Raw genomic sequence first — 21,725 nt, forward strand, 5'->3', positions numbered from 1 at the left:
CGGGAAGTCTCACGAGATCGTAATTCCAGCTATTTGATTGGTCAATTACTTTCAAGCCTCAAAATTCAAAAATGGTAGACGTGCCTGCTTGGGCATGCTTGTATTGTGTATGAAGCCATATCCATTTGCCATTTGTTATTGTATGTGCTATTTGTACAAACACCTTGTGCAATATTTGCATTGAGTTATGCTGAATAACGAAGAAAGTACCGAATTAACGAAAGGTGAAGCCGGAATTTTCTACAGGTTAGTTCACATATCGGGTTATCAAAAATGACCTTAGTGTTTTGTTTTCTTAAATTTATTACCTCATGAAATTGCTATCCTGGCATATACTGTTTCAAGAAGCTACCTACCTGTTATTTGATTTTGACTGAGACAATATTTCAAACCTAGTTCTGATGCTTAACATTGGAGTATTTAATCGAAATGGGAAAAGTGGATGAATATAATGTTTCGACACTTTTGTAGAAAGCATAACGTGTTATGTTTTAACGTTATAAGAGAAAAATATTATAACTGTACATGCTAAAGTCTGTCTCACTCGACTTGTTTCAAAGTATACGTACAAGTAGTCTAAACAATTGTCTATTTCAGTATTGTAAATTTAAACAGAACTATCTTGCCTTAGAATTCTTTCAAATATCAACTACTTAATTATAATAGAGTTAATATCCTTGGCTTCATATCATGAATCGGTTGTATTTCAGGTGATGTCGTATCAGATTTAGATACAAATGCAAACAAAACATGATTTTCTTGGAGGAAGTGGGACGCAGCCTCCTTGTGTGGATGCATATAGAGGGAGACAAAAAACCACCATAGGACAGAGAATTCAGAAATTGTCGAAGGATGATGGAACAAATTATATTGTAATTGTAAATCAGCAGTCACAAAAGACAACAACAGCCCAGATACCCAATGCAGAGATGCTTTTAAAATCTACAAATGCACCTCGTTTTGTTCTGAGGGAAAACAAAAGTAAAATGTCTGGGACAAATGCCACAGTCACTCAGGATAATTTTGGTCATGATAATATACAATGGAAACCTCAAAGCAAAACAATTTCACGATGCAAAGGGCACTTTGGAAGTGAAATGAAGGAACATGTTAAACTAAATTTCTCTGACTTAGGATTTGATAATTATGATAGTACAACATCATCACATAGTGTTTTCAATGATGATACAGACATAAAGGAATGTTCAGCAGCTGTTAAGTCATTAGATGAAGGTTATTCCGAATCTGCAATGACAATAGAAAGTTTCGCACAACGTCAACATAAAGTTTATAACTTTGATGAAACTCAAGAGATGAATAGTCCTTACAATTTATCAAAGTCAACATATACTCCTTCCAGTAACACAGATCTTTCAGAGTCCTCTGGGTACCAGTCTGCTGGAGGATCCAGTAGTTGGTTCACCAGTCCGTCCACTTCAGATTTACCGTCGCCAAGATCAAACTGTTCAGCCAAACAAGTTATTCTGATCTCCCCTGGGCCTAGTAGAACAATGGCAGCACCTGTGTCAAATCATGATACCTTTAACTGCTCTATAACCTCACCAGTTTCCTCGTTGGCTTGTAACTTCAAAGGAACTTCATTTTTTCATTCACCTTCTGGTATTTCGCCTGTTCTCTCACAACTTCAGCATGACTTAGGGAAACCTCTATCCAGTTCTACTCCTGTTGATCACAAACGACCGTTACCTGTGTCCGCCATAAATACTTCAACAGGGGCCTCGCCAGTTACATGTGCTTCAAACAATATTGGGAAGGGGTCGCAGGTCCGGACTTCTACATATAATCCCATAGGATCAAGCAAGGTCTCTGCTGCAAAATGTCTCAAATCAATGAATATTGTGTTACCTAACTTAAGCCAAATACCAAAGACAAGTACAAAAATGACCATCACTGACAAAGGCATAAAACAGGAGCCCCCAGAGCCTCCAGATCCACAGGCTGGGGAAGTTGTTATACACATCAACATTAAGGAACAACAGACTGTAGTGAAAATGGACAAGGACACATCTCGACCAACTACGCCTCTTCAGTTTAAAACAGAGCCACAGTCTCCAGACCTGAGTAACTCTTCAGGTATATATGGGTTTTTTTATGTCTTGTTTATTGTAAAGAATTTTAAAGGTAGTGGACACATATACCTTCATCACAATGAGCTATAATGTAAATATCAGATGAAAAATTGCCTCGGAAAGTCTCCCAAGTATGGTTCTTTATTGGGAGAGGCTCTAATTAATGTTTTTAATTTGATAATATTTTCATATCATCATGTCAGCAGTAAAAGTTGTCAATTACATGTTAAGAATAATATAAAATGTATTTACATTATCTATTTTCAGACTGCCTGAATAATTCCCTCACTAATATGCATTGGCTGAAAGGTATCCAAGGTATCAATGAACCGGTACAGGGTAGCCCAATGGTAGTGTCTACTCCAGTAGAGACTCCCAAAGGTGTTGCCTCCAACCCCTTACAGTGGCGCTGTCTCAGTACCTCTGATGTTGAAAAGGTGTGCAAGTTTGATATGTTGTAAAAGGAATAATAAAAATTTTATCATCACCAATAATGTCTTGATTAACACCAACTGAATCAAGATTTAGAAATTACTCTTCAGTGGATATAATTTCAGGGTAAGATACAATCTGATTAAAATACAGATCCTTATTAAGTTATTATCACTTTGTTGGATAAGAAGATCTGACAACATCCCATTAAGGGGTCACGTTCTGGTGACCTTTGGACACGGTTAATCAAATTGCTGCTGCCAGAATCTTGACTGGGGATGGATTACTTTGAAAAAGCTGTCAGACTTATTTTTGTGCATGTAGCCATCTCGCCCAAAGAGCACAACAAAGTTAAATGTATTTGCATACTGATTTCAATTGAGATAGGCAGGTGAAAAAAATGCATTTGATCTGAATTACAGGTGGTATGAAGGTCATCAGAACTTTACCCCAGATAGGTGGTTGTCAGATCCTCTATTGTTTAACGGGGGTTATAAGGATCTGTATTTCAATCAAATTGGGGTCAGATGACATCCAAAATTGAATAAGAACTGATGTTTCTCGATCATGAATTAAATGACAATGAAAAGCAGGAAAAATCTTTCCTACAGAAAAATATTTAGTGAATATGGAGTTGTACAAAAATATCTAAGGGACATTGAAGAGAAATATAATATTACCTACATCTTTTCGTTTTCTTACCTGAACAGATTGCAAGGGAGTGTGGCCGTCAGAAAAGACCACCTTTCTCGTATATGACCCTCATCCAGATGGCATTGAACTCAAGAGAAGATAAGCGTATGACACTAAGAGAGATTTGTCGTTGGATTGAGGATACCTTCCCATACTATAAACACACCGCCAAACCAGGCTGGAAGGTGTGTATAATGAAAAAATTATCAAATTCAAATTTACAGTTATTTTTCTAATTTCAAAGTGTTTGTGAAATAAATAAAAACCTGAAATAGTTGCAGTGAAGAAAATTTAATGGACTTGTTATATAATTATGTATTTGCAATTTTTAAATAAGTTGTGTTAGTGACTATAAGGTTATTATTAATACAAATGTGTTCCGTCCATCCGTACGAATGGTTTCCGGAGCATAACTCTAAAACCAGTAGAGATATTTCCACGAAACTTCATACACACATTGGTCTTATGGTCTAGTAGTGCCTTTTGCTATTTTTAGGTTTTCATTTTTTGCATTTTTTCCGTAACCATGGAAACATTGCTGAAAATATCATATTTTTGTACCAGGTTCGTTTCCGGAGCATAACTCTAAAACCAGAAGAGATATTTCCACGAAACTTCATAGACACATTGGTCTTATGGTCTAGTAGTGCCTTTTGCTATTTTAAGGTTTTCACTTTTTGGACTTTTTTCTGTAACCATGGAAACATTGCTGAAAATGGCAGACTTTTGTGTAAGAATCGTTTCCGGAGCACAACTCTCAAACCAGCAGAGATATTTCCATGAAACTTCATAGACACATTGTTCTTATGGTCTAGTAGTCCCTTTTCTATTTTTAGGTTTTCATTTTTTGCACTTTTTCCGTAACCATGGAAAATGCTGAAAATATCATATTTTTGTACCAGGTTCGTTTTCGCAGCATAACTGGAAAACCGGTTGAGATATATGCACAGAACTCCATAGGCACATTAGTCTCATGGTCTAGTAGTGCCTTTTGCTATTTTAAGGTTTTCACTTTTTGTACTTTTTTCTGTAACCATGGAAACAATGCTGAAAATGGCATATTTTTGTGTAGGAATCGTTTCCGGAGCACAACTAAAACAGCAGAGATATTTCCATGAAACTTCATAGACACATTGTTCTTATGGTCTAGTAGTGCTTTTGCTATTTTAGTTTCATTTTTTGCTTTGTTCTGTACCATGAAACATGCTAAATCATTTTAGTTTCGAGCACAAACCAATTTCACGAAATTTAGACACATTTTTTTATGGTCTAGTAGTACCTTTTGCTTTTTTTTCATTTTTTGCACTTTCCGTAACCATGGAAACATTGCTGAAAATATATTTTTGTACCAGGTTCGTTTCCGCAGCATAACTGGAAAACCGGTTGAGATATATGCACAGAACTCCATAGGCACATTAGTCTTATGGTCTAGTAGTGCCTTTTGCTATTTTAAGATTTTCACTTTTTGTACTTTTTTCTGTAACCATGGAAACAATGCTGAAAATGGCAGATTTTTGTGTAGGAATCGTTTCCGGAGCACAACTCTAAAACCAGCAGAGATATTTCCATGAAACTTCATAGACACATTGTTCTTATGGTCTAGTAGTGCCTTTTGCTATTTTTAGGTTTTCACTTTTTGTGTTTTGTTCTGTTACCATAGAAACATTGCTGAAAATATCAAATTTTTGTAGCAGGTTCATTTCCGGAGCATAACTCTAAAACCAGCAGAGATATTTCCACGAAACTTCATAGACACATTCTTTTTATGGTCTAGTAGTACCTTTTGCTATTTTTAGGTTTTCATTTTTTGCACTTTTTCCGTTACCATGGAAACATTGCTGAAAATATCATGGTAAATGGTAAATGTTACTTTGCAAAACTCCACCCATCTTTGTGTATATAGTCTAATATAAATGTCAAGGCTGTATACCTGATTCAACAATTGCAGCCCCGCTCTACTTGAATTATACTCCATCTTTCTTTAGCTCAACTTCCTTTTTCCTGTTTTTTTTTCATACACATAAGCCTCCACAATCAAACTTTCTTCAGCTTTGATATCTCCATTGGCGGGGGATCTGAATAACTATGTCCTTGTTGATTTTAATATTAATATTACATTCAAGCAGTCTTGTTGGTTAATTTGTTAATCTAACATATATGATTTATCAGAAGGAGAAATAAAAAAAAATCAGTGTTTGGACATTGGCCTATATCCAACTGAACGTTTGTGATATAAAAGAAAATGTTTCCTTTTTAGAACTCCATACGGCACAATCTTTCCCTGTACAGTATATTTGAGAGGGAGAAATCCAAAAAGCATGGTTCCCATTGGACAATAAGAGAAGACTGTCCAGAGAAGTCCAAGTCTGTTCCAGCTAAAGATGGATTCAGAAAAGGTATAGGTCATGCTCCCTAATACCAGCTACTGACCTATGTTTGGTATTTGTTTAGTAATGACTGTGCTACATGGTGTGTTAGTTAGTATAAAACACTTAATTAGGAGAAGGTGTAGAGAACAATTGTTATAATATAAGATTGGTGATTCTCTACAGATACTGGGACTGTAGTTGTCATCCTTTATTCTGCTCATGGACAAAATCTTTCTATATTTAGTATTATTTACTACTTAAGGATGAGCTCATTTTGTTCTTTTCAATGTTTCAACTAATTTTTTTTCTTCACAGTTTTATCAAAACATTATTATATTGGAATTGTCTAATTAACGTGTACAGGAGCAGGCCCTCTGGGAGTAGGAACCATGCTGCCACTGTCACTTCCCACCTTTTTACAGCAATCACATGGACCAAAACTGGCTCTACCTCCTAACCCAGCGGTGACAGACAGGTCCAAAAAAGGTACATACTGTCATACTTATAGGATAGAATTTCATTGTCTACAGAATGTGACAAAGTAGATAATTACAAGTGGTCAAATATCACTCCTGTAGTTATGGGGCAACAATGTGAACTCAGCAGGACCATTACTGATTAAACATTTTAAGTTAACTGTGTTTGAGTTACAAGTACTTGAATGAAGTGGAAAGTTTTATTGGAATTGTTAGAATACGAATACAATTATAATTAAATGGATCTTTTCAGTTAACAAGCTTCAGCTTTACCTCAAAAATATTTTGGAGGTGACTTTCTTGTCATTACCGATATGTCTCATGTAACAGATGTCTCAGATTATACAGATTAATGTTTGTATAAAGTAATCAAAGTATGTACAAAATGTAGTTGATCTTGTTGATACAATGTTTACATTGTGATGTCTTCAGGTCCCCAGCCAATCCTGCCACGGCCAATGGCTGTGTCACAGGCACCTCTACAGACCTACGCACTCATCCCCATACAGAACGTGGGCCAGGGCATGCAGTCAGGAATCCAACAGGGTATTCAGATCCAAGATCAGGGTCAGCCAATGATCATCCAGCTAGCCAAGTCTGGGCAAGGTCTGGCACCTTGCTCCAATCCAGGTTTGTATATGATAATCCATAGGGAGAGAAACAAATAAGTAAAAAAAGGATTTTGACAATTGAGTTGTGATATCTTAGTCAGCATGTTCAAGTATCGACCAATCTAATTGAAATTAGACTTGTAATTCCATTCCACTACGATATTCTAATTTCTATGTTGCGCTAAGATACAAGATTTAACAACTACCCGTTCGGGGTCAATCAGCATCTCGCCTATGGAATCTTCCATGTCATTGATTCTCTCAGAAGTTTAAAAGGTTAACAGTACATCCCAAGTTGTTCTGATTCTAGGCCTGGGGTGACCCCAAATGGGAAGTTGTTAGATCTTGTATTGGAGCATATCGTAGAGCAGAATTACAAGTCAAATTTTAATTAATTATGTATCGACAGACTTATAAAATAATGAAAGGAAATTGTTAGTTTTTGAATCCTGAAACTTTTGTGTAAATTTTTTGTTTGTTTCTTTCTTTACATTCTTGCAATACAAACATTATTATTGTTTACATTTACAGAATCTCCAATAGTCTCACCGCTAGTGCCTAGCACAGAAGAGAAACCATCATGTACTCGCCTAAAAAAGAAACGTTATTCCAACATAGCCCCTAAGGAGACTTCATTGCCATCTAAATCTCCAAAACAGTCGATCAGTATTGTACGACAAGCTTGGTTAGATTCACAGAACAATAGCACAAGTGATGAGAGTGATACAAATCGACTGCGAGACTCGAAAGGTAACTTAACATCACAAACATGTGCAAAGAAGCCAAAACTAAGAGCAAATCTTCCAAAGCCTAAACTTTACATGCGCACAACCCCACCCCGTAAGGGTAAGGCAAGAAGGAAACAGAAACTTGTTCCCAAGGAGCGTGAGCTTATGGTCGACAGCTCTGAGGAGGAGTTGGACAATGTTATTGAACAGGAAGATCCACTGACAAATGTGTTATCTACCAGTGGTAACAGCACCGTATCTACATCTACTCCTCTCAAGTCGTGTGGCTTTCCCTCTCCACAGATGCCCTCCCCTATCATTGGACTAACTCCACTCCGCAGTAGTGGCCTATTAGACTCCAGTTTCTTAGACTGCTTGAAGGATTCTGATACCGAGTCCAAGGGCTTTTTGATATCACCTGATATTCGATGTGCAAAAAAGTTACCATTAGGGCAAAACCGAACTCCACCCAACTCAACCGTGTTAGATTTTAACTTCTCTTTTTCTCAAACTCCTTTACGCTGTGATCCTGGAACAGAGTTTGGGGATGGGGACCATAACCAGAGTCTTTCAAAGTTTTTGGCGGAGTTTCCAATTGACACTAACATGATGGAAGATGGCCTGCCTGTAGATATTTCAAATTTAAACTGGAGTGTTGGTGAACAGGACCACAGTCCGCTAGAAAGCAGCTGATTCAGGGATACTCTTTAGTGATAAATGCTCCATTATAGAGAATGGTAGATTGGGGCAAAAACCTTACAAACAGGTCATTGCCTCATTCAGAATATTCTGATTCAAGTGTTCTCCTTAGAAATGTGTTGAAGATTCAGGGATGTCCACCAAACTAGTCTGAATTCTTCTACCATTCTATTGTCTACTTTCTCTATAGCTCCTAACCTGATAAAGTCAAAACTTTATATTATAAGCTATGGGAATTAAATCATTCAGAGGAATCTCATTTTATATAAATAAATACCATAAAAAAAAATATATTTTTTTAAAGAATTCCCAGTGCAAATCCTAAATTAGTCTTGCAAAACTGAAGAAAGAAAGAAATCCCCTTTTTAGTATCTACCCTATCAATTCATTCCTAACCTGTACAAAAAGACATTAGAACAACAGAAAAATTCAGACTACCAGGAATTTTGCCCACCTTGTAATCAGACTATTTCTGTTTGTCACCCTATGGCAAATCTGATGCTGGCAAATCAGCTCCATTTTGTAATTTAAAAAATATCATGACTTTAGACCAAATTTTGAAGCAGTGAAATCATGTTTGAAATGTTGTGTGTGTCAGAGAGTTTTACTGTAGATGCTATGTTTTCATCCCTGTACGACTAGCAATGTATTTGTTAAAGTTTAATGCCATGTTAACCTGAAATAGAAGCAGAATGTTTTGCTTTCAAGTGTTTGTTGGGTAGTAAATTATAAAAGAATGCAAAAGTAAAATATAGTTATTTTCTTTAACAACCTTGTAAATATAGGAAATTTGTTATCTTATTAAGTCAAACTTTATCATCTAACAGTAAAAATAGACAATTTTCAACCCTAATATCCTGTAATGTTACTGTCACTTTGTACCATCAAACCCTATTGTTAGCAGACTGTACAGATGTTGTTGAGTGTCATGTTAAAGGATTGTATAGAACGTCTGTGTTATGTATAAAGACTTATGTTGTTAGTGTATAAACATACTCTATGTATGTTGATATTCTGTCACATGTGCCTTGTGACTTAACTTATTAAAAACTATTTTACATATATACACAAATTCTTGTTTTTGTATCAGGACTTCCAACTGAATGTAGGACTAGACAGCTTCCCGCCTGAGTTACCTCCCTTGTGGAAGCAACACTGAGAATCGGTAGTGACCAGTCATCTTGGGTAGGAATTTCTACTCCAAAGTGTGCATCATTTCTGCGCATGTCATCATGGCGATGATTACCTCTGTTAAGAAAACATAACGTCATTAATGTGTTTCCCATATGCACACTAAGCTCTAGAAATGTTAGCATAATCTTAAAACTTTTATCTATATTAAATCCAAATAGAATATTTACGATCCATTGCTTTGTGTGTAAATGGGTTTCCCACGTCTAAAGTTGGTGGTGCCTGTGAAACTAGATATGTAGATTGGCCAATCAGAAAACCGCCATGGTTACCCGCTACTGGTCCCTAGTGAGTAGAGCGCAGCCTGGCGGAGAGTAGAGAACTAAGGAAAGGAACTAGTCTAAATGTAGCACAATTGATAAAAGATAAAATGAAGGACAGAATTCAATTTTGGATGATATGATATGAAATCATTTAAGGGGGATTGAAATTAGTAGTAGTAGTCCTAGTCAACATTTAAAATAAAATTCTATCAAATTATTTAGCATTGATTTCAACTGCCTTCAAACAAGAAAGCAAAGGTGTATTTATACTTTTAATTAATATATTCATATACATTTCATAAAGTATACATAATAAATTTGTATAAAAAATAACATTAAAAATAAAATGTTCCATTTAACATACCAGGTATATGAGAATTGTGAAAAAATGAGAAACTAGCACAATCACTTTCACATAATTTTTCACCCACAATACGCACAAAACAAATGGATTTGTTTCATGAAAATCACAGGAGAATCATGCGTAGTATGTATATCTTATATTGTTATACAATTGTTTGACATGGTATACTGGCCACCAAACCCTAAGTTGTTGATAAGGCTTTCTCAACATCTAATAGATGATCTCCCCCTTGTTTGAAAACTTATAAGCTGACATATTATAGTGATTCTTCAATATTCTAGAGACTGATGGCCAGTCTATCTGACATGGTATGTCGGTTAATTTCTGTGTATGAACACCCCAATTTCTTGTTTGACTTATGTTGTTTTTTCTGGGCAAGATATGTTAACACTGCTGTTATTTGTCATCCATAGTTCAGATTCTGTTGATGAGTTTGTCCTCTGCTATGGTCTTTATAGATGGACATGACAAGGTTTGGTACAGGAGAAAAGCCAGAGTTCCAGGAGAAAATTCACTTATATCTGGTTAATAACTACTGTGATATCTGCTATCAACCATGACCACCAACTGATCATGATGATTCCGAGATGTATGGTTCATCGTCCTGGTCACCGACTCCATTACTGTACTCGACCAAATGTGGATGGATAACAGTCATTTAGATCTGTCTAGATAGTCCATCAGTATCCCAGGTCTGATTTATCAGTACTTGTTGTTAAACGGATCTGCTCCGAGTATTGGTAACAGGGGATTCACTATGTCACTGATCACCTCCGAGTATTGGTAACAGGGGATTCACTATGTCACTGATCACTTCATAGGCCTGAAAAAAACAAGTCAATTTGATTTACTTACACTATGTCACTGATCACTTCATAGGCCTGAAAAAAACAAGTCAATTTGATTTACTTACACTATGTCACTGATCACTTCATAGGCCTGAAAAAAAACAAGTCAATTTGATTTACTTATATGGATATGACCAGCACAACTTAACACACACCCACTTACAAATATTACATGATGTTTACCAAAGCTTTAATCTATCTAGTTGGATGAAAGCAATCCTGTAGTTTGGAGAACAAGAAGAAAATCCTAGATAACTGTCAATTGACCCAATAACTGCAGCGGATCATTTTCTGCTGAGAAGTTGACTTAACTGTTTCCATGGGGAAAGGTTAGTGAAATTTTCTTAATATTAATACACTTGAACCATCCAATGATCTACAGATTAATCTTATGTCATGATTTATTTTTAATTAAACCTATTCAACTACTGGAGAAGTGGGGGACATGGTGTTTGTGTTTTCGTTATGTCTTGTTTAGATTTCTTATGGAGGCAGGGGCATTTGTGTCTTACAAATAAATCATTTTCTGTTTACCTATTGCAAATCATGTCCATGGCTTCCTGCAATATTGTATATCTAGTATAAAATGTATGCTTACTTCTGTTGTAGTTCTTGTCATAAAGCGTATATAGATGCCAGACATTCCTAGTTTGTTTATTGGACTGATACAACATACTGTGTCTGTATTGTACTTCTCACCTACAAAATAAAAAAACAGAATCAGATACAAAAGACCCTCATTTCACCATACAAAGTAACTTGTCTAAACTGGATATCACAGTACCAGTAACTTCACTAGCCAAGGGTACAGTAGTTGTAGGTAGAGTATAGGACTGAATATACCGGGACCAGTAACTTCACTAGCCAAGGGTACAGTAGTTGTAGGTAGAGTATAGGACTGAAAATAACCGGACCAGTAACTTAGCTAGCCAAGGGTACAGTAGTTGTTGAGGTAGAGTATAGGACTGAATATACCGGGACCAGTAACTTCACTAGCCAAGGGTACAGAAGTGTAGGTAGAGTATCGGACTGAATATACCGGGACCAGTAACTTCGCTAGCCAAGGGTACAGTAGTTGTAGGTAGAGTATAGGACTGAATATAACGGGACCAGTAACTTAGCTAGCCAAGGGTACAGTAGTTGTAGGTATAGTATGGACTGAATATACCGGGACCAGTAACTTCACTAGCCAAGGGTACAGTAGTTGTAGGTAGAGTATAGGACTGAATATACCGGGACCAGTAACTTCACTAGCCAAGGTACAGAAGTTGTAGGTAGAGTATGGACTGAATATACCGGGACCAGTAACTTCATTAGCCAAGGATACAGAAGTTGTAGGTATAGTATAGGACTGAATATACCGGGACCAGTAACTTCACTAGCCAAGGATACAGAAGTTGTAGGTATAGTATTGGACTGAATATACCGGGACCAGTAACTTCACTAGCCAAGGATACAGAAGTTGTAGGTAGAGTATAGGACTGAATATACCGGGACCAGTAACTTCACTAGCCAAGGGTACAGAAGTTGTAGGTAGAGTATCGGACTGAATATACCGGGACCAGTAACTTCGCTAGCCAAGGGTACAGTAGTTGTAGGTAGAGTATCGGACTGAATATACCGGGACCAGTAACTTCACTAGCCAAGGGTACAGTAGTTGTAGGTATAGTATCGGACTGAATATACCGGGACCAGTAACTTCACTAGCCAAGGGTACAGAAGTTGTAGGTATAGTATAGGACTGAATATACCGGGACCAGTAACTTCACTAGCCAAGGATACAGAAGTTGTAGGTATAGTATCGGACTGAATATACCGGGACCAGTAACTTCACTAGCCAAGGGTACAGAAGTTGTAGGTAGAGTATTGGACTGAATATACCGGGACCAGTAACTTCACTAGCCAAGGGTACAGAAGTTGTAGGTAGAGTATCGGACTGAATATACCGGGACCAGTAACTTCACTAGCCAAGGGTACAGAAGTTGTAGGTAGAGTATTGGACTGAATATACCGGGACCAGTAACTTCACTAGCCAAGGGTACAGAAGTTGTAGGTAGAGTATTGGACTGAATATACCGGGACCAGTAACTTCACTAGCCAAGGATACAGAAGTTGTAGGTATAGTATCGGACTGAATATACCGGGACCAGTAACTTCGCTAGCCAAGGATACAGAAGTTGTAGGTAGAGTATTGGCTGAATATACCGGGACCAGTAACTTCACTAGCCAAGGGTACAGTAGTTGTAGGTAGAGTATAGGACTGAAAATAACCGGACCAGTAACTTAGCTAGCCAAGGGTACAGTAGTTGTAGGTAGAGTATAGGACTGAATATACCGGGACCAGTAACTTCACTAGCCAAGGGTACAGTAGTTGTAGGTAGAGTATAGGACTGAAAATAACCGGACCAGTAACTTAGCTAGCCAAGGGTACAGTAGTTGTAGGTAGAGTATAGGACTGAATATACCGGGACCAGTAACTTCGCTAGCCAAGGATACAGAAGTTGTAGGTAGAGTATCGGACTGAATATACCGGGACCAGTAACTTCACTAGCCAAGGGTACAGTAGTTGTAGGTATAGTATCGGACTGAATATACCGGGACCAGTAACTTCACTAGCCAAGGGTACAGTAGTTGTAGGTAGAGTATTGGACTGAATATACCGGGACCAGTAACTTCACTAGCCAAGGGTACAGTAGTTGTAGGTAGAGTATTGGACTGAATATACCGGGACCAGTAACTTCACTAGCCAAGGGTACAGTAGTTGTAGTAGAGTATCGGACTGAATATACCGGGACCAGTAACTTCCTAGCCAAGGTACAGTAGTTGTAGGTAGAGTATCGGACTGAATATACCGGGACCAGTAACTTCACTAGCCAAGGGTACAGTAGTTGTAGGTAGAGTATTGGACTGAATATACGGGACCAGTAACTTCACTAGCCAAGGGTACAGTAGTTGCAGGTAGAGTATGGACTGAATATACCGGGACCAGTAACTTCACTAGCCAAGGGTACAGTAGTTGCAGGTAGAGAGTATGGACTGAATATACGGGACCAGTAACTTTGCTAGCCAAGGGTACAGTAGTTGCAGGTAGAGTATTGGACTGAATATACCGGGACCAGTAACTTTGCTAGCCAAGGGTACAGAAGTTGCAGGTAGAGTATAGGACTGAATATACCGGGACCAGTAACTTCACAGTAGTTGCAATAGAGTACTGAAATACCGGGACCAGTAACTTTGCTAGCCAAGGGTACAGTAGTTGTAGTAGAGTATCTGACTGAATATACGGGACCAGTAACTTCGCTAGCCAAGGGTACAGTAGTTGCAGGTAGAGTATTGGACTGAATATACCGGGACCAGTAACTTTGCTAGCCAAGGGTACAGTAGTTGCAGGTAGAGTATTGGACTGAATATACCGGGACCAGTAACTTTGCTAGCCAAGGGTACAGTAGTTGTAGGTAGAGTATCAGACTGAATATACCGGGACCAGTAACTTTGCTAGCCAAGGGTACAGTAGTTGCAGGTAGAGTATTGGACTGAATATACCGGGACCAGTAGTTTCACTAGCCAAGGGTACAGTAGTTGCAGGTAGAGTATCGGACTGAATATACCGGGACCAGTAACTTTGCTAGCCAAGGGTACAGTAGTTGCAGGTAGAGTATCGGACTGAATATACCGGGACCAGTAACTTCACTAGCCAAGGGTACAGAAGTTGTAGGTAGAGTATTGGACTGAATATACCGGGACCAGTAACTTCACTACCAAGGGTACAGTAGTTGCAGGTAGATTCAGAGTACCAGGAGAAACAACACCAGCCTATGGTCGGTACCTGGCAAGTGCCCTACATGGGTTTCAAACTCACGACCCAGAGATGTTGAATATCTGAAGCAATGCAGTGTATATTAGTCTACACAGCAGGTAAAATGTCCTTGGTCACTAAAATTATAAACAAAATACAGACTATTCAGTGAAATATATGCCTGAATGCATTGACAGTATCATCCTGTTGAACTTGTCTAATTTTCTAAGTTGAAGAGAGCATTTTTGTATTCAGTATGAGGATGGCATTCTTACCAAACTTCTTCTTAGGACAAAGAGATGTCTGGAGATCTGCACATATATCCTTGAGTTTGCTGCCCAATATAACACAGGTACCAAGAACCTGTAATCATACAGAAATAAAAACCTGTGTAAACTGAAACATCTACAATCTCTTTATAAAGACCACCTGCTTAATAAGGCCACTGTTTTGTTTTCGCAAATGGCCGACAATTTGTACACAATTTGACCTGTGTATAAAGACCACTTGGCTATTAAGACCATTTTTGTTCTTGTCCCTTGGGTGGTCTTTATATACAGGTTTGTGGTGCATCAAGGTAATGTCCACTGTTGTATTACGTAGCGTATAAAAAGTTTATTTGAGCAATGACACTAGGTAATTTAGTGCAATAGTTTAACTCAAGAAATATTCAGATAAGATTTTCAGTCATTTTTCAGTTGTCAATAAACAACTTGGCACGAATGCCATTTGAAATATTTTCCACAAAAAACCCCTACACATTTCTGATATAAAACAGGTGCTATATAGCAATGAGACTTACTTTATAATTCTTCATTGACTGATGTATGGTCAGGTAGGGCGAGTCCTGCATGAGGACTTGGTCCTTAAATATCAACTCCCCGTCCACTTTTATCTGTGTCTTATTGAGATACCTGTAATCAACAATGACAGGTGTATCAGGAGCTACAGTATTTTGTTTGTCTTATTAATGACTGGTCCTTTTAGGACATGCCATGTTAAGGAGGTGGGGGAAAAACTGGAGTTTCTGGAGAAAAACCACCAACAACTGCCAAATGTGGGTTTCAAATTAGCAACCTACTCTCATGATCACAAAATTTGCAAGCCTCGGATAATATTTCACTGCACAAAATGTACTAAATGATGTTATGTTTGACGTCACATAATGATGTCACAAGTCTACTGTAACAGTGACTATAATATTTTTTTAAATCAATTGTGACAGTACTAGTTACCTGTTAAACTCCCACTCCTCATTCCGTGCTACTCTACCAGCTGTCAACCAGTCTAGGTAAACAACATTTCCAGATCTACACAGATTAATCTCCTGAAATAGACATCCCACAACTTCACATATTAACTTGAACAGACAATAACAACATGATCGGAATATTTATAGATATTCCCCAAAAATAATCATCATGACATTACCAAAGTTCTTACGAAATATTCCAATCATCAGGCAGGTTTTAAAGATAATCAGCCTCATTGGAGGAAAGTCAAAGTACCCAGAAAAAAAGCATAACCTGTAAATGATACCTATTGACTACCATACAAAACTAGCAACTCAGACATGGAGGGCTAGTAGTAGAATGTCAGACACATTAACCACTTGGCCATCATTACCCAGAGGTGGAGGGTTAGTGGTAAAATATAAGACTCCTTAATCATCCAGTCACCAGTACCTAAAGGTGAAGGGCAAGTACATGTAGTAAAATATCAGAAACCTGAACCACTAGACCACCATGGCAGAGTTGGAAGGACTTTGAAGCCACGGCCCTTTCTCGAATAATCAAAGACAAACCTGAGTATCAGTACCACCTACCTGTGTTTGAGTATATGCTGCGTCCTTGTAACAGACAATATAGTCAGGTAACACACAGAGTAGAGCTTCATTCCCTACAGTATACACAAACGACTGACTCGTCTGTCTGTCATCTTCACAATGGTACACCTAGAGGATAAATACAACCTCATTTATACCACAGCAAATATCATATACAAGTAAGTATATCAACAGCAAATATCAAATACAGGTAAGTATATCAACAAAAAATATCATATACAGGTAAGTATATCAACAGCAAACATCATATACAGGTAAAAATATCAACAATTATTTACATTTTCAATGCATCCCCACTATGTGATGTTACCAAACACAGTTGGCATTCATCAGTCCATGAACTGCCATCTGCTTTTTTTGATATCATTGTCATTATGACTTCACAATTGTCATGCCAGCGATCACGTAAGATGGTTGTTCAAATGGCTGTTCTGTCTTTGACAATAATAGACTCTGTATTCATTATTGATGCAAAATCTCTTACCTTTTTATCATAAAATTAACATCAAATGTAAATATAAGCATTGAACTGCATTCTGTTGGCAACTCTGTGAGTGTGAATGCCAACTGGACAGCAGCAAATTCAACCTGGAACCCTAGCACTTCATTTAATTTTCCTCTGTCCAGTTGGCATTTATACTTCCATAATTGCCAACTGAATGCAGTTCAATATTTAAAAAGTACATGTATCAGATACCTTGTATAGCAACTTTTATTTCAAAACAGTAAAAGAACACATGACTCGTTTGTGAAAATCCAGTGAAGTGATTGTAATGTTCTTTGTTATTGAATTATATTATCTTTCTTTTTTTCTGGGAAAATAATACTGCTTTAATCAAAACTCCTCTATCTAATTCATTTCCATGTATGTTTTTATAGTTTTTCAATAAAATTCTGATATATATCTTAAAATTGTTTGTACTCAGTCACCTTTGTGGCCTCTTGGCTTGTTAGCAAACCACAACAGCCATCTTCTATGTCTATCTCCATGGAAACCTTGTCCCCGCCCACCAAACCACCTCCAAATGTGATGGGGAAGATCCAGCGACAGGTGCCATTACCAACATGTTCTGGTACAAGGATTTTCATCTGCAGAGGTAAATCAGGCAAATATCAATGAAATATTACATGATTTTTTTATGTTAATATATTTGTTATTGGTACAAGTTTGGTGGGTTTTGCTATTTTTGATGTTGATATGGTACATGTATTGCTTGCAATAATTGTAATAGTAATATTACAGTCGAGGAATAAAATAAACATTTTATGTAGAGATTCACATTTATCCTAATAATGGCCATCCTTTTTTATGATGTTACATACCTTATACATACATACTACACTAATAGTTTATAAATCCTATAATGTGATCCCTCTCCTTCATCATCCCTGCTACCTTCTCGCCATTCTATTCATCAACTCACTTTCTCTAAATTACCTTCTATCTTATCCCGCTCCTCTTCCCCCATCTCTTTCTTTCCTTCCTCTTTTGTCCCCCTCCTCCTTCCTTCCCTTCCTTTTGTCCCCCCTCTCCTCTATTCCCTTCTTCCCTTCCTCTTGCCCCCTCTCCTCTCTTCCCTCCTTCCCTTCCTCTTGCCCCCTCTCCTCTCTCCCCCCCCCTTCCCCTTGATCCCCTCCCCAATACCTGGTATATACTTACAGTCTTACAGGATAAGTATAATTGATGGTCACTGCCTCTGACTGTCCAAACTCCTACCCCTTTCTCCTCTCTCTCCCCCCTTTCCCTCCTTTCCTCCCCCTTGCCCACCTTCCCTCCCATTTCTCCTTTCCTATCCCTGTTGAATACTTACAGGATAAGTATAATTGATGGTTACAGCTTCTGACAATCCAAACTCCTCACCCTTCCTCCTCCCTTGTGCCTGTAACACTACCTTCGCTGTAGGCTCCTGAAGTGGTCGCATTGGCCCCATCGCTGTTGGTGTCTTCTCCTTTTTACCATTGTCAGTGACAAGCTGTTAAAATGAGAGAAACAAAATTTAACTTAAATTTGTACCATATATCTATCCGGTAAGATCTTTTTTCAAAAACTTTTTTTTCACGATATTTGGGCCAACTAAGATCAATGGATAGGTGTGGCTCAGTTTTGATATTTAACAAACAGACATTGATCACCTACCGAATGCACTTCTCAAATAGGGTATGAACTTGCAAATTAATTCAAAACTAGTCATTTCAATCTTTTCCATACCAATAAGCTACAATGTTGTTACTATTTATGTTTGTGAAAAAAATAGATAAAGAATTAACTTTAACAATAATATTCAGCTAACACCTGAGCTATATATATCTGATCAAAGGAAATTTGACCTACATCAGAGATTTGTCTGTCATGATAATGTCTAAATATGGTTCCAGGGTCAGAGGATACTCGGACTACATCTATCTACAATTCTTATAAACAAAATGCCTTATTCTGGTGTCAAGGTTAGAAGAAGCTCAGTATCCGTTGTTGATAACTGCATGCCAGTACAGGGCCAGAAGAAACTTGGCCAAGAGCTATATTGTCAAAGAATGGTGTCAGGGTAAGAGGAAACTCTGACTACACCTGACATACCGGAAATAACAGTTGTATTATCTTAATTCGGGTGTTAAAATCAGGTGAAAGTGGCAAGACCTTAAGATTATGTTAAAATCAGGTGAAAGTGGCAAGACCTTAAGATTATAGTTAAAGTGCAACTTGCACACCTACATGTTCATGTGCCAGACAAAATGTAAACAAATCAGCGGTTGTAATTCTTACCATATTCGATGGCTGTTACAGGTTCACGTATACAGTTCTTTACATGTGTCAAACTTCTTGTAACATGTCTAGCACATATGAACACGTACGGTGTGTGTGTTTATAATGCCTTATGGTACCCTAAAGCTTCTGTAAGAGGATCAGGTGCATAGCTGTAATTTGACCTACATATGTAGCCATGTGTGTTAGGAGTACAGGCTTATCACCGAGAGTTGTCTCTCCTTGTGTTCCGTGACATTCAGCATGCATTTCACTTGCACCTAATCTTGACAGCAGACAGATAGAAAGATATAGACGGAGACTAACACTGCAGTTAACCCAGATTCACCTGCAAGGGACTAATTGGAAGTAATATTTGAATTGCCAATAAATTAAGGAGAAAATTGATAACTACTAGAAAGAAAATTATTTGAATAGGGTGTAATGAAATGAGAAGCATAGAAAAATGCAAATATCGTTTTATTCTAAAGTCTTTTAGGGGTCAAAAATATGCACCTGACAACAAAGACGTGGGCAGGTGTAAATGATAAACCTGTAAATAAATCATAAATTCTGTAAATAAATGCATTTGGTTTACGACTCATGCTCGTTTGTGGATTAGATCTATATTAGGTTGAAGAAGTGTGCAAAAAACCAGAAGCCCCACCGACCTAATTCAAACCTGTTCAAATTTAAAGCAAAATTTTATCGCAACCTTATTCAAATTCAGTTTCCGCTTTTTATTCTCCAGTTTGCTATAGTAAACGTCTTCCTCGTGCATCCCTTATTATAATTAATTATTCGACAATCCTTTTCCCTCCTTTCCTCCCCCTTGCCCACCTTCCCTCCCATTTCTCCTTTCCTATCCCTGTTGAATACTTACAGGATAAGTATAATTGATGGTTACAGCTTCTGACAGTCCAAACTCCTCACCCTTCCTCCTCCCTTGTGCCTGTAACACTACCTTCGCTGTAGGCTCCTGAAGTGGTCGCATTGGCCCCATCGCTGTTGGTGTCTTCTCCTTTTTACCATTGTCAGTGACAAGCTGTTAAAATGAGAGAAACAAAATTTAACTTAAATTTGTACCATATATCTATCCGGTAAGATCTTTTTTCAAAAACTTTTTTTTCACGATATTTGGGCCAACTAAGATCAATGGACAGGTGTGGCTCAGTTTTGATATTTAACAAACAGACATTGATCACCTACCGAATGCACTTCTCAAATAGGGTATGAACTTGCAAATTAATTCAAAACTAGTCATTTCAATCTTTTCCATACCAATAAGCTACAATGTTGTTACTATTTATGTTTGTGAAAAAAATAGATAAAGAATTAACTTTAACAATAATATTCAGCTAACACCTGAGCTATATATATCTGATCAAAGGAAATATGACCTACATCAGAGATTTGTCTGTCATGATAATGTCTAAATATGGTTCCTGGGTCAGAGGATACTCGGACTACATCTATCTACAATTCTTATAAACAAAATGCCTTATTCTGGTGTCAAGGTTAGAAAAAGCTCAGTATCCGTTGTTGATAACTGCATGCCAGTACAGGGCCAGAAGAAACTTGGCCAAGAGCTATATTGTCAAAGAATGGTGTCAGGGTAAGAGGAAACTCTGACTACACCTGACATACCGGAAATAACAGTTGTATTATCTTAATTCGGGTGTTAAAATCAGGTGAAAGTGGCAAGACCTTAAGATTATGTTAAAATCAGGTGAAAGTGGCAAGACCTTAAGATTATAGTTAAAGTGCAACTTGCACACCTACATGTTCATGTGCCAGACAAAATGTAAACAAATCAGCGGTTGTAATTCTTACCATATTCGATGGCTGTTACAGGTTCACGTATATAGTTCTTTACATGTGTCAAACTTCTTGTTACATGTCTAGCACACATGAACACGTACGGTGTGTGTGTTTATAATGTCTTATGGTACCCTAAAGCTTCTGTAAGAGGATCAAGTGCATAGCTGTAATTTGACCTACATATGTAGCCATGTGTGTTAGGAGTACAGGCTTATCACCGAGAGTTGTCTCTCCTTGTGTTCCGTGACGTTTCAGTATATGCATTTCACTTGCACCTAATCTTGACAGCAGACAGATATAGTCCAGATATAGACGGAGACTTACACTGCAGTTAACCCAGTTTCACCTGCAAGGGACTAATTGGAAGTAATATTTGAATTGCCAATAAATTAAGGAGAAAATTGATAACTGTTAGACAGAAAATTATTTGAATAGGGTGTAATGAAATGAGAAGCATAGAAAAATGCAAATATCGTTTTATTCTAAAGTCTTTTAGGGGTCAAAAATATGCACCTGACAACAAAGACGTGGGCAGGTGTAAATGATAAACCTGTAAATAAATAATAAATTCTGTAAATAAATGCATTTGGTTTACGACTCATGCTCGTTTATGGATTAGATCTATATTAGGTTGAAGAAGTGTGCAAAAAACCAGAAGCCCCACCGACCTAATTCAAACCTGTTCAAATCTAAAGCAAAATTTTATCGCAACCTTATTCAAATTCAGTTTCCGCTTTTTATTCTCCAGTTTGCTATAG

At 37.6% G+C, this 21,725-nt stretch overlaps 2 protein-coding genes across 8 annotated transcripts; one reads left to right on the forward strand and one right to left on the reverse strand.

Moving 5' to 3' along the window:
* Positions 1–76: 76 nt before the first annotated feature.
* Positions 77–9,162, forward strand: LOC138329335 (forkhead box protein M1-like). Its single transcript, XM_069276246.1, has 8 exons — positions 77–246; positions 711–2,094; positions 2,358–2,527; positions 3,233–3,400; positions 5,473–5,611; positions 5,948–6,070; positions 6,493–6,690; positions 7,203–9,162. Exons 2-8 carry the CDS (start codon positions 738–740, stop codon positions 8,090–8,092), a joined length of 3,045 nt encoding a protein of 1,014 aa, XP_069132347.1. The 5' UTR covers positions 77–246; positions 711–737; the 3' UTR covers positions 8,093–9,162.
* On the reverse strand, positions 9,154–21,148 carry LOC138329336 (uncharacterized). Of its 7 annotated transcripts, XR_011209446.1 has the most exons (12): positions 19,168–19,374; positions 18,218–18,379; positions 17,337–17,495; positions 16,386–16,514; positions 15,796–15,887; positions 15,363–15,474; positions 14,836–14,923; positions 11,363–11,463; positions 10,830–10,855; positions 10,772–10,797; positions 10,688–10,739; positions 9,812–10,644 (listed from the first exon to the last, which is right to left on the reverse strand). XR_011209446.1 is itself a non-coding variant. In XM_069276251.1 (11 exons), the coding sequence occupies exons 1-10, from the start codon at positions 19,168–19,170 to the stop codon at positions 10,727–10,729; spliced, it is 885 nt and encodes a 294-aa protein (XP_069132352.1). In that variant the 5' UTR covers positions 19,171–19,374; the 3' UTR covers positions 9,812–10,644; positions 10,688–10,726. The 7 variants fall into 7 exon arrangements, 6 of the variants coding, with proteins under 6 accessions (XP_069132349.1, XP_069132348.1, XP_069132352.1 ...); XM_069276251.1 differs by lacking the exon at positions 10,772–10,797; XM_069276253.1 differs by lacking the exons at positions 9,812–10,644; positions 10,688–10,739 and adding an exon at positions 10,669–10,687 and having other exon boundaries at positions 10,789–10,797.
* Between the last annotated feature and the right edge of the window lie 577 nt (positions 21,149–21,725).

Source organism: Argopecten irradians, chromosome 8 (genome assembly GCF_041381155.1).
Source record: "Argopecten irradians isolate NY chromosome 8, Ai_NY, whole genome shotgun sequence".
Taxonomy (NCBI): Eukaryota; Metazoa; Mollusca; class Bivalvia; order Pectinida; family Pectinidae; genus Argopecten; species Argopecten irradians.